Source organism: Porites lutea, chromosome 6 (genome assembly GCF_958299795.1).
Source record: "Porites lutea chromosome 6, jaPorLute2.1, whole genome shotgun sequence".
In the NCBI taxonomy this organism is placed as follows: domain Eukaryota; kingdom Metazoa; phylum Cnidaria; class Anthozoa; order Scleractinia; family Poritidae; genus Porites; species Porites lutea.
The window spans coordinates 698695-710922 of NC_133206.1; the positions used below are offsets into that span (position 1 = coordinate 698695).

Genomic DNA, 12228 nt, shown 5'->3' on the forward strand with positions numbered 1-12228 from the left:
ACCGAGCGATTACTAGACCAGTCTTCGTACAACCCGACCTCTCACAAGGCTGCTACTATCCGGACTCTGACGAGACGAGTGCAACTAGTTTGCGACTCACCTGACAGCTTACAAGACGAGACTGATTATCTTTACAACGTTTTTAGTAAGAACAATTACAACACGGACTTTGGTAGACGGAACACTCACAGTAACACTGATTCCAACACTCAGACCAACTCTGGCCCTGTTACGACAACGACTATACCGTACATCAGAGGCACTCTGAAACTATTGCACGTATATTACAACCTTACAATATACGTGTTGCACGCAAACCGATAACCACTTTACGGCGACTGCTTACTAATGTCAAAGGACAAAGACAAACCGGAGGACAGACAGGGAGCAGTATACAAGATCAAATGCTGCGACTGCCACGCTTCTTACGTTGGTGAAACCGGCAGAAACCTAAGCACCCGACTGACCGAACACAAACGAGCGACGAGGAATGGTGACGTCAACAATCACATTGCTGAGCACCATTTGAAGACGAAACATCAAATTGACTGGGACTCTGCGACATGTATAACGTATTCTACAGACTACTATCAACGTCTTACTTAAGAAAGCTGGTTTACTAACAAAGAACAAACGAAACGTTAGTCACTGTTAACAACAACAGTCCTATTCAGGACTACGTTCACCAGGACGATCAAACTCAACCTACTTTTGATAATGATAATGGTATTGTCAAAATATGAGGAAAACATAGGGTGCTTTAGCCTGGTAGGAAACTTCGAGTCCTAGAATAATTGTTTTTCCACCTTGTATATGTTATGTATACAAAATCAGTAAGTAAATAAATAAACTAGAAATATGTATCTCGCAATAACCCTCGCGAAACTCGGTTTTGTAATGGCACTCAAGTTAAGCCCTGTCGGTCGGGGTTACGAACTGGATGCGAATATCGTCTTAAAGGTCCATACGTTGTTCTTTCTTTTCTTCTTCTTCTTTTTTGCGTATTATGTGGCGTTATTGTTAACAGTGCATTGAAAAGCAGATTTAGCACCATTTCGGCGTCCGGATTTAGAAAAAGACAAAAACAAAGAACAAATATGGCCCGGTGCAGTTCTCCTTCTTCGGGCCGTAATACAGAGCTGAAACAGACTTTGATCTATATATCGGCGTTGTCGCTCCAGAGAAGTTTCGGTGGAAAATCTTCCCGGGCGAGGATTTGGAGCCACTTGTTGTGCTTGTGTGTCATTTGCATGGGAAATTGTTTGTGATTCAACGATTGAAAACTTTGTAAATTGGTCATCGGCGGCGAAGTCTGTGTTGCCTTGTGTTGCCTGGAAACGCAAAATGCTCCATGACGTCACTGGCGGATACCAAGCATATTTATCAGGGCGGATAATGGTTGGGTGGCGAAACGAGCGCGTCCGAGCAAAAAGGTGTGATGCAGTGGACTGGGACTCTGCTTAGAAATGTCGCTTGTTTTCGACTTGGGTCAGGGCCATCCTCGGAGACCCAGGGGCAGATAGTGGGCGCGAGGGAAAGTCTAAACGGGCGGGAAAATATGACACGAAGGATCGTTCTTTACTATTCTTCGAGTCATATTTCCCGCCCGTTTAGACTTTCCCTCGCCCCTACTATCTGCCCCTGGGTCTCCGAGGATGGGTCAGGGCTTGCGAAGGGCTTGCGAAGGGTTTGCGATGTGTTTTGTACATTAGACACTGCCGCTGACACTGAATTATGGCGGCTTGATTTGTTTCTTGGACCTCTTCCTCGTTCCTTTGTGCTGGTACGCTGTCTCCGAGAGGCAAATGTTGCTATTTTTGCGGGAGGTTTAGTTGGAGTAGACAAACCTCTCTTTCAAATGGTTTCTTTTATTACTTCCATGACTCTACCACTGAATTATATTTGCGTTCTGCTACTCGCCAATGTCGATGTTATTCCAAAACAAAAACAACTAAGTACTGTCTAAAACGCGAAGGAAAATCGCATCCATGTCATCCGTGGCAAAACTAAAAGACAACAGATCGTGTTTCATAACTAGATGACGTGTATTTTATAAATGCGTTCAGCTCGTGCAAGGTGAAATTATGCTAATATTAATCACCATCATCCTTCTTTTTAATTTTGAAAAAAACATCTCATACGTCTTTCTGTTTCTTCGAAACTTCAAAATTAGTTTTCCCTCAGTTTTTCCTGTTTACCTTGTTTTGTTTTAGAGAGAAAAGCGGAGAAAAAACCTTACAACTAACCTCAATAAATTTTGTTTACATGCGGTTGCCGGATTTGCAATTCGCCATGGCGCGTTGCACCCGAGAAGCAAAGTTTGAAGAAGTACAACGCCACTATATCAATATATATCAATCTAATTTTCTGTTATGTTATATAAAATTTATCCCCCTTTAACATATGTAAAAATTGAGGTTAAGAAGCGTTAAGCTTTTGCAAACGAAACGGCGAAAGACGATAAGGTGATATTAAGTGGAAGAAGGAGGTATTCAACACTTTCAAATTAAACTCAAATTTTGGCATTATACGACCAACAAGTTTGACTTCTAGACGTACAGACACAAACATATGAAACTGTTTATTGATATTGTTATGAAACGAATTTATCTATTTAACATTGTAGCCTGAAATTACAGAAAGAAAATAGGGTTTCCGGTTTGCAAAAAGGAAAATTTCGCCGGCCCTCGAGCGCACCGGAAGCGCGGAAAGAGCGCTCGTGCCAGTCCTACTCCGCATCACACATTAAATGAAGAGCGGAGCGCTCGTTTCACCGCCCAGCCCAGGGCGGATAAAGGTTGGGCGGTGAAACGAGCGCGTCCGAGCAAAAAGGTGTGATGCAGTGGACTGGGACTCTGCTTAGAAATGTCGCTTTGCTTTTTTTCGACTTCGGTCAGGGCTTGTGATGTGGTTTGTACATTAGATACTGCCGCTGTCACTGAATTATGGCAGCTTGATTTATTTTCTTGCACTTCTTCCTCGTTCCTTTGTGCTGGTACGCTGTCTCCGAGAGGCAAATGTTGCTATTTTTTGCGGGAGGTTTAGTTGGAGTAGAAAAACATCTCTTTCAAAGGGTTTCTTTTATTACTTCCATGACTCTACCACTGAATTATATTTGCGTTCTGCTACTCGCCAATGTCGATGTTATTTCAAAACAAAAACGACTAAGTACTGTCTAAAACATGAAGGAAAATCTCATCCATGTCATCCAAGGCAAAACTAAATGACAGCAGATCTTGTTTCATAACTAGATGACGTGTATTTTTTAAATGCGTGCAGCTCGTGCAAGGTGAAATTATGCTAATTTTAATCACCATCATCCCTCTTTTTAATTTTGAAAAAAACATCTCATACGTCTTTCTGTTTGTTCGAAACTTCAAAATTAGTTTCCCCTCAGTTTTTACTGTTTACCTTGTTTAGTTTTAGAGAGAAAAACTGAGAAAAAACCTTACAACAAACCTCAATAAATTTTGTTTACATGCGGTTGCCGGATTTGCAACGCATTGCGCGAATCGCCATGGCGCGATGCACCCGAGAAGCAAAGTTTGAAGAAGTACAACGCCACTATATCAATATATATCAATCTAATTTTCTGTTATGTTATATAAAATTTATCCCCCTTTAACATATGTAAAAATTGAGGTTAAGAAGTGTTAAGCTTTTGCAAACAAAACGGCGAAAGACGATTAGGTGATATTAGTGAGCTTAAGATCCGACGACGGCGAGATTCTGCGACGGCAGACTTGGTCGAGGGGGTTTGGGGTGAGGTCGCCGTCGCAATGGCGCGAAAAATAACATTAAGAAAGCTCGCGCGACGGCGGGATGTTGTAGCGCCTTTTCCTGTTGAAGTTTAGAAATAAATACAAGAGTGATGACTACTTTTAGAATGGTTCGTGAATTGTTACTGACAAGTTTCGATGATGGCGACATTTCAGAAGATGAATTTTTACTGTTGTATGATGTCAACAGATCTAAAAATCCGGATTTTCCCTACCAGAATTACGAACATTTTGACCCCGAGAGGCTTGACGAAAAGATGAGTGACATAATCCACTGGACCTCAATTTAATGCCAAAACAAGTCTACTATGTCATACACAGCAATAAACACAAGAAAAAACTTGTAAACCTTACTGGGTTGCTTTCTTAGTCAAGTTGACCGATCGCGAGTCCATGGCGATTAACGAGTCAAACTGTTTAGAGAGGGCAAACAAATTTAATTTAAATACCGTGTTCAAATCGTTTAAGTCGCTTAGAAATTCGACAAAAATGGTCTACTGAGAATAAACTGTCAACAGTACTAAAGAATTTCGCTCAAAATGTGTTTAAATGGCATTATTTTGATCAAGTTTACTCACGTTTTACACGCGACGGCAAAATGGCCTTCTTCACGTCACAGACAAGGCCGCTACGGCGGGAAACTTTGCAACGACGGCAGCCGGAAGTCTTTCTAGCAGTAATTTCACTTCCGCTCGCCGTCACAGACGTCTGCCGTCGTCGGATCTTAAGCAGGCTATTAAGTGGAAGGAGGAGGTATTCAACACTTTCAAATTAAACTCAAATTTTGGCATTATACGACCAACAAGTTTGACTTCTAGACGTACAGACACAAACATATGAAACTGTTTATTGATATTGTTATGAAACGAATTTATCTATTTAACATTGTAGCCTGAAATTACCGAAAGAAAAGAGGATTTCCGGTTTGCAAAAAGGAAAATTTCGCCGGCCTTCAAGCGCACCGGAAGCGCGGAAAGAGCGCTCGTGCCAGTCCTACTCCGCATCACACATTAAATGAAGAGCGGAGGGCTCGTTTCACCGCCCAACCTTTATCCGCCCTGGCCCAGCCTTTATCCGCCCTGGCCCAACCTTTATCCGCCCTGATATTTATTCATGAAGCCTCGAATTTCGCAACTGGCAACGACCACGCGCGGTTGGCAGACTGAGCGCGCGCTTCGCGCGCGACCAGATTATAACGGCGCTACGCTCGGAATAAGCAAGCAGACAAATGTTTGCTCTTAAGTATTTGCTGTTAATCAGACCTGATATGCAACAAACACTGTGGTTCTTTAGGTTCCGTTCATGCAGGTGTGATGAACTGTTTTTACTAAGTTATCAAACTTAATTAAGGAAGCAATTTCTTTGATCTAGCTTTTATTTAGTTTGAAAAAAAACTGCTTTATTAATAATGAGGGTGATTTTTGTTCAAGTAAAGGATCCAGAGAGGATCTGCTCTCGCGAATTATTAACTAACAATGACCTAATTCAGTAGAGGAGGGAAACTTACAAAAAAAAATGCAGCAACATTTTTTTTGCCCAAAAAAAAAAAAAAAAATTAATATAACCAGGCGCCCATAGGAACCCATAACCCGGACCTTCCGACTTCCATACTGCACCTAATATAACCAAGGAAAATTAGCCGCGGTACTGGCCGTCTTATGGCTGTCTGTGTTTTGTAAATACCTATTAGTTTTTTCCTTTTTGGATTCGCCGTTATTAGGCATAATACGTTTGAATAAGTTTTCCAAGAATTAGCATTAGTCTTAGGAAAACAACTCATGTTAACAGGGATAAATTTCCACCTTTTTCTAGACGTTTCAAAGTCACCATCACTTTCTTCACAGCTTCAATTTCAATTATTGCTATTATCAACAGCTAGTATTATCAAGTCCTACCTGGAAGAGCTGTCGTGAAATTTGTCATGGCAAAATAATTGAGCTCTGAAGGCAATTAAAAGACAACAAGCTAGTTCGACATAATGTGTGTTGATGTCCTTATTAATAACTGCAATGTTTCGCGCAACCTTTCGGAAGATTAACAATTTATGTAGCCAAATAAGAGAGAGTGCGAGAAACGTTTTCAAACGTAGACGTACGTATTTTTCATCCTCACTTCTAACTTACTTAATTGAAACATATGTCCTGACAAGTTTTCAATTACAACACATATCACTTGCCGAACACTTTTCCCAGAAGTAATACCAAACATTTTTTTTCCCGTTCCCTTTTTCCCAAGTACATTAATTATTCACGAACAATAATACTAATATCGCTCTCCTGACTGAGCTGAAGAATAATGCCACCTTATAAAACAAATATAATTTGAAAAATGAAGCCGGATTTCCTTCAGATAAAGAAGACTATTCGTCACGTAATAACCTTTTGATATTGCCGTTGCTCGTTCGAAACAGCAGTTTTTGGAGTTCTATAAATCCTGCACGGTAATATTTAGTTTGAAAAATACTTTTTAAGCAGCCAAAATTCCATTACTTAACAGGTAACGTCATACAGATAACTCTCGATAAGGATCAATGTCTGTCATGACATTAGGCCTTTTATTTCGGTTGCATAAATGTAAAAAAGAAAAGAAAAATGTGAACATCATACGTGAAAATGGAACCATACTATCAACTAAAGAGATGCTGGAGGCAGAGTTTTGAAAGGTAATGAGCAATATATGCCATGATGCAAGCTTCAATCATCGCTAACTGCGTTTTTAACGCATTCTTCGGTTTTACCGCCATAACATTTAACATTGTAACAATACTAGCTCTGAGAAAACCATTGACGATACCAAGAGCCGTAAAAACATTGCTGATGAGTCTGGCTGTAGCTGATCTGGGTGTTGGTTTACTGGTTCAACCTTTGTACGTTGCATATCTTGTCATGCTGAAACAAGAAAACACTCAAAATTCAACTTTTGAGATTGTATCAGACCTTTGGGGAAACACGGCATATTTTTTCACCTATGCCTCATTCTTTGGTGTTGTGGCTTTAGCCGCAGACAGATTCTTGGCCATTCATCTTCACCTCAGGTACCAAGAACTCGTGACTCACAAGCGCGTTGTTGCTGTAGTGATCTTCATTTGGATCTTAAGTGCGATTCTGACGATACTTATAGGAAGGACTCCGAATGTTGAAGCCTTTATTGTAATAACTGTTGATAGTGTTTGTTACCTAACTACAGCCTGGTTTTATTTCAAGATTTACTTAACTGTACGTCACCACAGCAATCAAATTCATGTCTTGCAGGAACAGCTAGCACAGAATAATGGAACAGATATGGGAAATGCTGAGAGGGAGAGAAAAGCTGCAGTTGGTACATTCTACGTGTATGTTGTGTTTCTGATTTGTTGTCTGCCACTCCGTGTTGCATGATTATCTACCTAAGCATTGGACCACATACGGTGCTAACGAACCTTGAACTTTATACTGAAATGCTGACCTACCTCAATTCATCTCTCAATCCTCTGATCTACTCCTGGAAGATGAAACATGTTCGACATGCTATCATGGAAATACTGAGAAACATATTACCATATCCACACAACTGAGAAAAAATCCTGTACGGAACAGCGTAGAATAACAACTTTGGGGGTTTGGCTTAACTCCCTTAAAATTTCCATTGCGGGGTAGTACAGTAGGGACCGGCGACTCCCTTTTTTTTTTCGGCGGTGGAATCTCATTAATATAACCTGCAGTGGAATTCATTAACACCGATGACGTCATGGCCTTTTGTCTTTTAATCATCTCACGAACCGAAATGCAAGGAGATCTCTTTAAGATAAGATGATGTGCTATTTTTTTAAGTGGTTAGCTTATTTGACAGATTTTCTAGTTATCTCTCGGTCAATAAGTATCTTCGTTTTTGATTGGTTGACTAAACACTATGAAAAGTATTCATTGGTTGATTCATGTTCTCGAAGGAATTAGCGCTAACTCGCCTGTGACGTGAAATGCTTTACCCGCGCGATATCTCTTCTTCCCATCATGTCCAAGGTTTGCGAAAGGGCAGAAGAATCTTAGAGTTTGTTACCTTATAGACCAAAATGAGAAAACTTTAAGACTACAAAGTGGAAATAGGAGATTTCACTCGACGGAAACTGCTCTATTTTAATTCACAGATGAAATTCGAAAGAACATGGACGAGAAAAAGGAATCCGTGATCGTTCTTTTGGACATGTGTAGCCATGTCTAAGGTGTTCGGTAGCATACGTTACGATCTGATGCTGTCAAAACTTCAGGGTATAGCGGTGTCCAATGCTCTTCATTGTACAACTGGTTTGGAAGTTACTTGGTTGAAACTTGGTTTCGTTGTTAAAACAACAAAACCAAGTTGTTAACATGACCAACCCTCTTCGGGGCCTGTTTATGTACCGCAAGGCTCTATTCTCGAACCGTTTCTATTTAAACTGTATGTAAATGATCTTCTATCAATCCCAAGCAATAGTTCATGTGGATTATATAATAAAATTTTCCTGGTTATTGCATTAAATAAGGATCCTTTGTCAATAGCAAGATGGTACTGGACGAACTCCCTAGTCATCAACCCTGACAAGACTAAGCTCTTGGTTATTAGAGTCCCGAAGATTACGAGAAGCCCGCCATCTTTTCCGCCGGTTAAATTACTGGGCATCTGTGGCCAAAGATATGGAAGTAGTAATTGAATCATCCCTACCTCATAAAACGTCACCAAAACGGTCGCAGATTGTATGCATAGACAAGCGATCATATTATGATCTCTTGACATAGATTAATTAGGATCAACAGCACCTTCTTGATAGGAAGACGCTACTTTTACATTAACGCTTTTGTTTTTTCAGTAAATTGTATTATTTTTCCACCTTGTGGGTCAATACCTCTAAAACAAGTTAAATATACTGCAATTGGTTCAGAACTTTGCTGACAGGGTAGTTCTTGGCTTCAGGAAGTATAATCATATTTCTGAAGGCTTGAAGTCACTTAGATGGATTCCTAGCTACTGCTGATGAAGTACTTTTAATTGTTCCGTCATGGCTCGTAAGTACCTAAACAGTCGAGAACCATACTATCTTGGTCAAAACTTTACACCAAGACTAGCTCTTTACGATAGAAACATGCAATACGAAAAGATTTGAATCTACCGAGATACAGATTGAAAACTGGGCCGCAATCTTCCGCCTTTAGAGGGGCTACTTCTTGGAACAAACTACCTAAAGACATGAAGGAAGTAGCAGATTGTCGAATTTTTAAAAAGAGACTTACAAATATGTTCTTAAAGTTACTTTCATCTTTTTTAATAATAAATTAGTTAATCATTTATTCTTTTTTTCTTATAAATAGTAAGTTTTAAATGGTTAGCGTATTGTGACTGAAAAGCCCTGTAAAGGGAGTCTCAATAAATGTTTGTAAATCACCGAGACGTAACGTAATCATGCACTTTCTATTTCCCGCCCCTTCAATGTCCAACAAATGGTTCCACTTGCGGTTCACTGATTCTTTTTAGCTCTTTCTAGCACCAAACAGAATTTTTTCTTACCCCAGTCCCCTTCCTCTCCTCCCAAGTACAGTTATTACGCTCCTCTTTATTTGTTTTATTTTTCCTCTTCCGCCATTGCTATCACACACAAAAACTGATATATTGACCTCGAAATATCAAGAAAACATGTCAAACCAGTTAAAAACAGCACGGGGGCGTTGTAGAGGGGTACAATTTTTGAACAGGCAGAATTTTGGGATGTCAATTTATAAAACGTACACTGAAATTGAAAGCGGCCTGGTCGAATTTGAGAGACACAGGATTTCCATTCTATGTAACTGAGTTGTTTAACAATATTAAAATTAGGAAAATCCAAGCTTCCTTTCCAAAGAAGACAAAAAAATCTCGTTGACGTTTCTTTGATTTCTCTGCCGGCAACAAAACGGAGACCTCAAGCTGTACAATTCTTTTGTTTCCCTTCTCTTGACATCTGCACAACATACTCTGGCTATAACTGAAAATTTTATCCCAAGACACTAGAGTAAGGATCTTAAATTCTTCCCTTTCATTGACTTTCCTCGAGCTTCACGCCTTTTTTGGTGCCGGTTTAGAGACGCTCTCAACTTACTACCCTACCCCACATAAATCTTTGCTAGATTTGCAGCCGCCATATTGAATGCTATATAACCAAGTTTGCCCCAGGATCCTATCAACTATCTCCACCTAACCAAACTACCGGTATCCCATTGCTTATGAAGTCAAAGTCCAAGTAAAGAAGGAGAAATAACCGGCTTATTTTTAAACTAGGTCTAGGAGACGTAGGGGAGGGGGGTTCATTTTAAAAACTATTATAGCCAAAGGGGAGGGGGGGGGGGGTTCAATTTTGAAGTTTTACACACCACAACTTTTTGAAAAACCCTGGTCCCCTCTTCCCCTGGGACGTAATCAACGATTGCTCCCTAACATCATAATCTTGAGCATGATGCAAGACACGTACAGGAATCTTAAAAATACACCTTGAGTTGTAGTGAACTTGTGACCCGTCTCTCGTTAACGCAATAATATTCTAGACTATTGGCCTAACAGTTTTTAATTTATCCATCCCTTGGCATAATTAGCTGGAAATGTTTCAGATAACTTTCCCGCCAGCTGGAATTTACATACCCCCGTGTTTTTCTCGTTATGTTTAGCGCCGCTTTGAAACCTCAAAGGCGAAAAAAAGCCCATTTCGACAAGAGAGGTATCATCTCTTGATTACATAGAAAAGGCTACGAGATCCAAATTGGAATTTTAATTTTGAAGCTTTGCAAAGAATTTGTAGAAAGACGATCAGATTTTTCTTTTCAAAATTGGCTGGTAGAAAACATGGAACTCAACAATGACAAATTACCCATACCCGAACTGAAATTCTGTTTTGTTCTGAAATTTTCTCTTGTTTTTGTGGTTAAAAACAAAAAAAATTCTGAGGGACAGACGTGATGTCTATATGCAATATAAGCGTATGATGTAAAAGAGTCCATCCAGGGAGGGTGATGGCTGCAAGATGCCGTACAATTCTCTCCATTTTGGGGGGGGGGGGGGGGGGGGCAATAATCCCGACTCAGCTGTTATCTTATTCGCTTTGAGGTACACACGCTGTCGTGCATATTTCTATGCTCTTGCTTGAACTTCATTTTTTTGGTCAAGTTTTTTTGATGAAGGTCACTTGAATTAGAAAATGTAATTATTTTTTTTAATGTTAAGTGTTTAAAGTTGTTTCTGCTGTTGTTTTTTCTTTCAAAGCTATTCAAATTTCTCAAGAGATTCTCATCATTATGGATCTCTCGGTCAGGTGCTTCGTGAATAAAGCTCCAACATCGTCAATTCAGTACCTTGGTTACACAGAGACTATGGCGCTTCATAATCATTGATTCTTTTAGTAAACACTTTTAACTGTTTGTAGAATTATTTCAGCTTACTTTGTGTAAAGGTACAAAGTGGTAATTATCTTTGCGCATTCTTAATGCGCACATATCATTCTGTAGAAGCGCGCGCCATATGTAACCATTTCCGACTGTCGATGGCTGTCAGCCACTTAAATGAACTGTTTGATCGCACTAGTTGCACGATAAAAACATTGATTCGGAGATATCTACTTTCTGTTTTATTAAATTGTTATTTTGACCTGCTTTCTTTTTGTGCGCATATTCAGGAGCTGATAATCGGCTCATGACATACTTAGTAGCCGAATTACTATTAGGTATGCACAAGAGATCATGATCCCTTGATATGTATTGAAAAACTTTGTGAATGCATCTTGAAAGGAGGAGAGCTGGGACCGAGCATTGCATTTGCTTACTCGCGCAAACGAATTCTCTAACGAAAATTATCATCCGTCTCAAACTTTTTTTTCTTCCAGCTTCTTTTTTTTTGCACGGGCAGAAAAACCACCTTGTTTACTATATTTCGCTGTTTAGTGTTAACCGATGCCGTCGAGTTAGCTTCTAATATTCTAAAGTCAATTTATCAGTTACAAAATTGCTATGAGAATAGTACGCACGTTAAACACATTATGATGTAAGAAGACAATTCGAGCATAAGGAAGAGAAATTTTTCCACAAACTAGCGTGGTCATGACCCATGTCTAAGTTTACAAAGTTTTTAAACAAGGTATGGATAAAATTGTTACTTTCATTGGTTTTATACAAAATGCCGTGGCACCATCTAAAAGAAATAGAAACTCCAACAGAACTAGCCTTTCGAGTGCTAGAGTATTTAATGATTCTTTTCCGAGAGCTTCTGCCAGCTTCCGGAAAGATTCTTTTGACAGCGGATTCAACTCCGCTAATGGAGGTCTCGAGGATACCGCACCCTCAGGCGAGAACAAGATGAACAGAACGAAGGCTTGCTCTTTTACCGAGCGAGGATTGGATACACTCCGAGGGGAGGTACGCGAAATTGAACCTCTCAGATGTGGACCTTCGAAACGATCAGCGAACATGAGCTTTGACGA

The 12228-nt window shown here is 39.9% G+C and overlaps 1 protein-coding gene across 1 annotated transcript; it reads left to right on the forward strand.

The window, feature by feature from the left end:
• The first annotated feature begins 6346 nt into the window (after positions 1 to 6346).
• LOC140940763 (adenosine receptor A3-like) lies at positions 6347 to 7420 on the forward strand. Its single transcript, XM_073389725.1, has 2 exons — positions 6347 to 7137; positions 7170 to 7420. Exons 1-2 carry the CDS (start codon positions 6461 to 6463, stop codon positions 7330 to 7332), a joined length of 840 nt encoding a protein of 279 aa, XP_073245826.1. The 5' UTR covers positions 6347 to 6460; the 3' UTR covers positions 7333 to 7420.
• Positions 7421 to 12228: the final 4808 nt, after the last annotated feature.

Coding starts and splice junctions, on each gene's coding strand:
- LOC140940763 (XM_073389725.1), top strand. CDS start 6,461: ATGATGCAAGCTTCAATCATCGCTAACTGCGTTTTTAACGCATTCTTC. Junction 7,138..7,169: donor GTGTTTCTGATTTGTTGTCT/GCCACTCCGTGT, acceptor TATCTACCTAAG/CATTGGACCACATACGGTGC.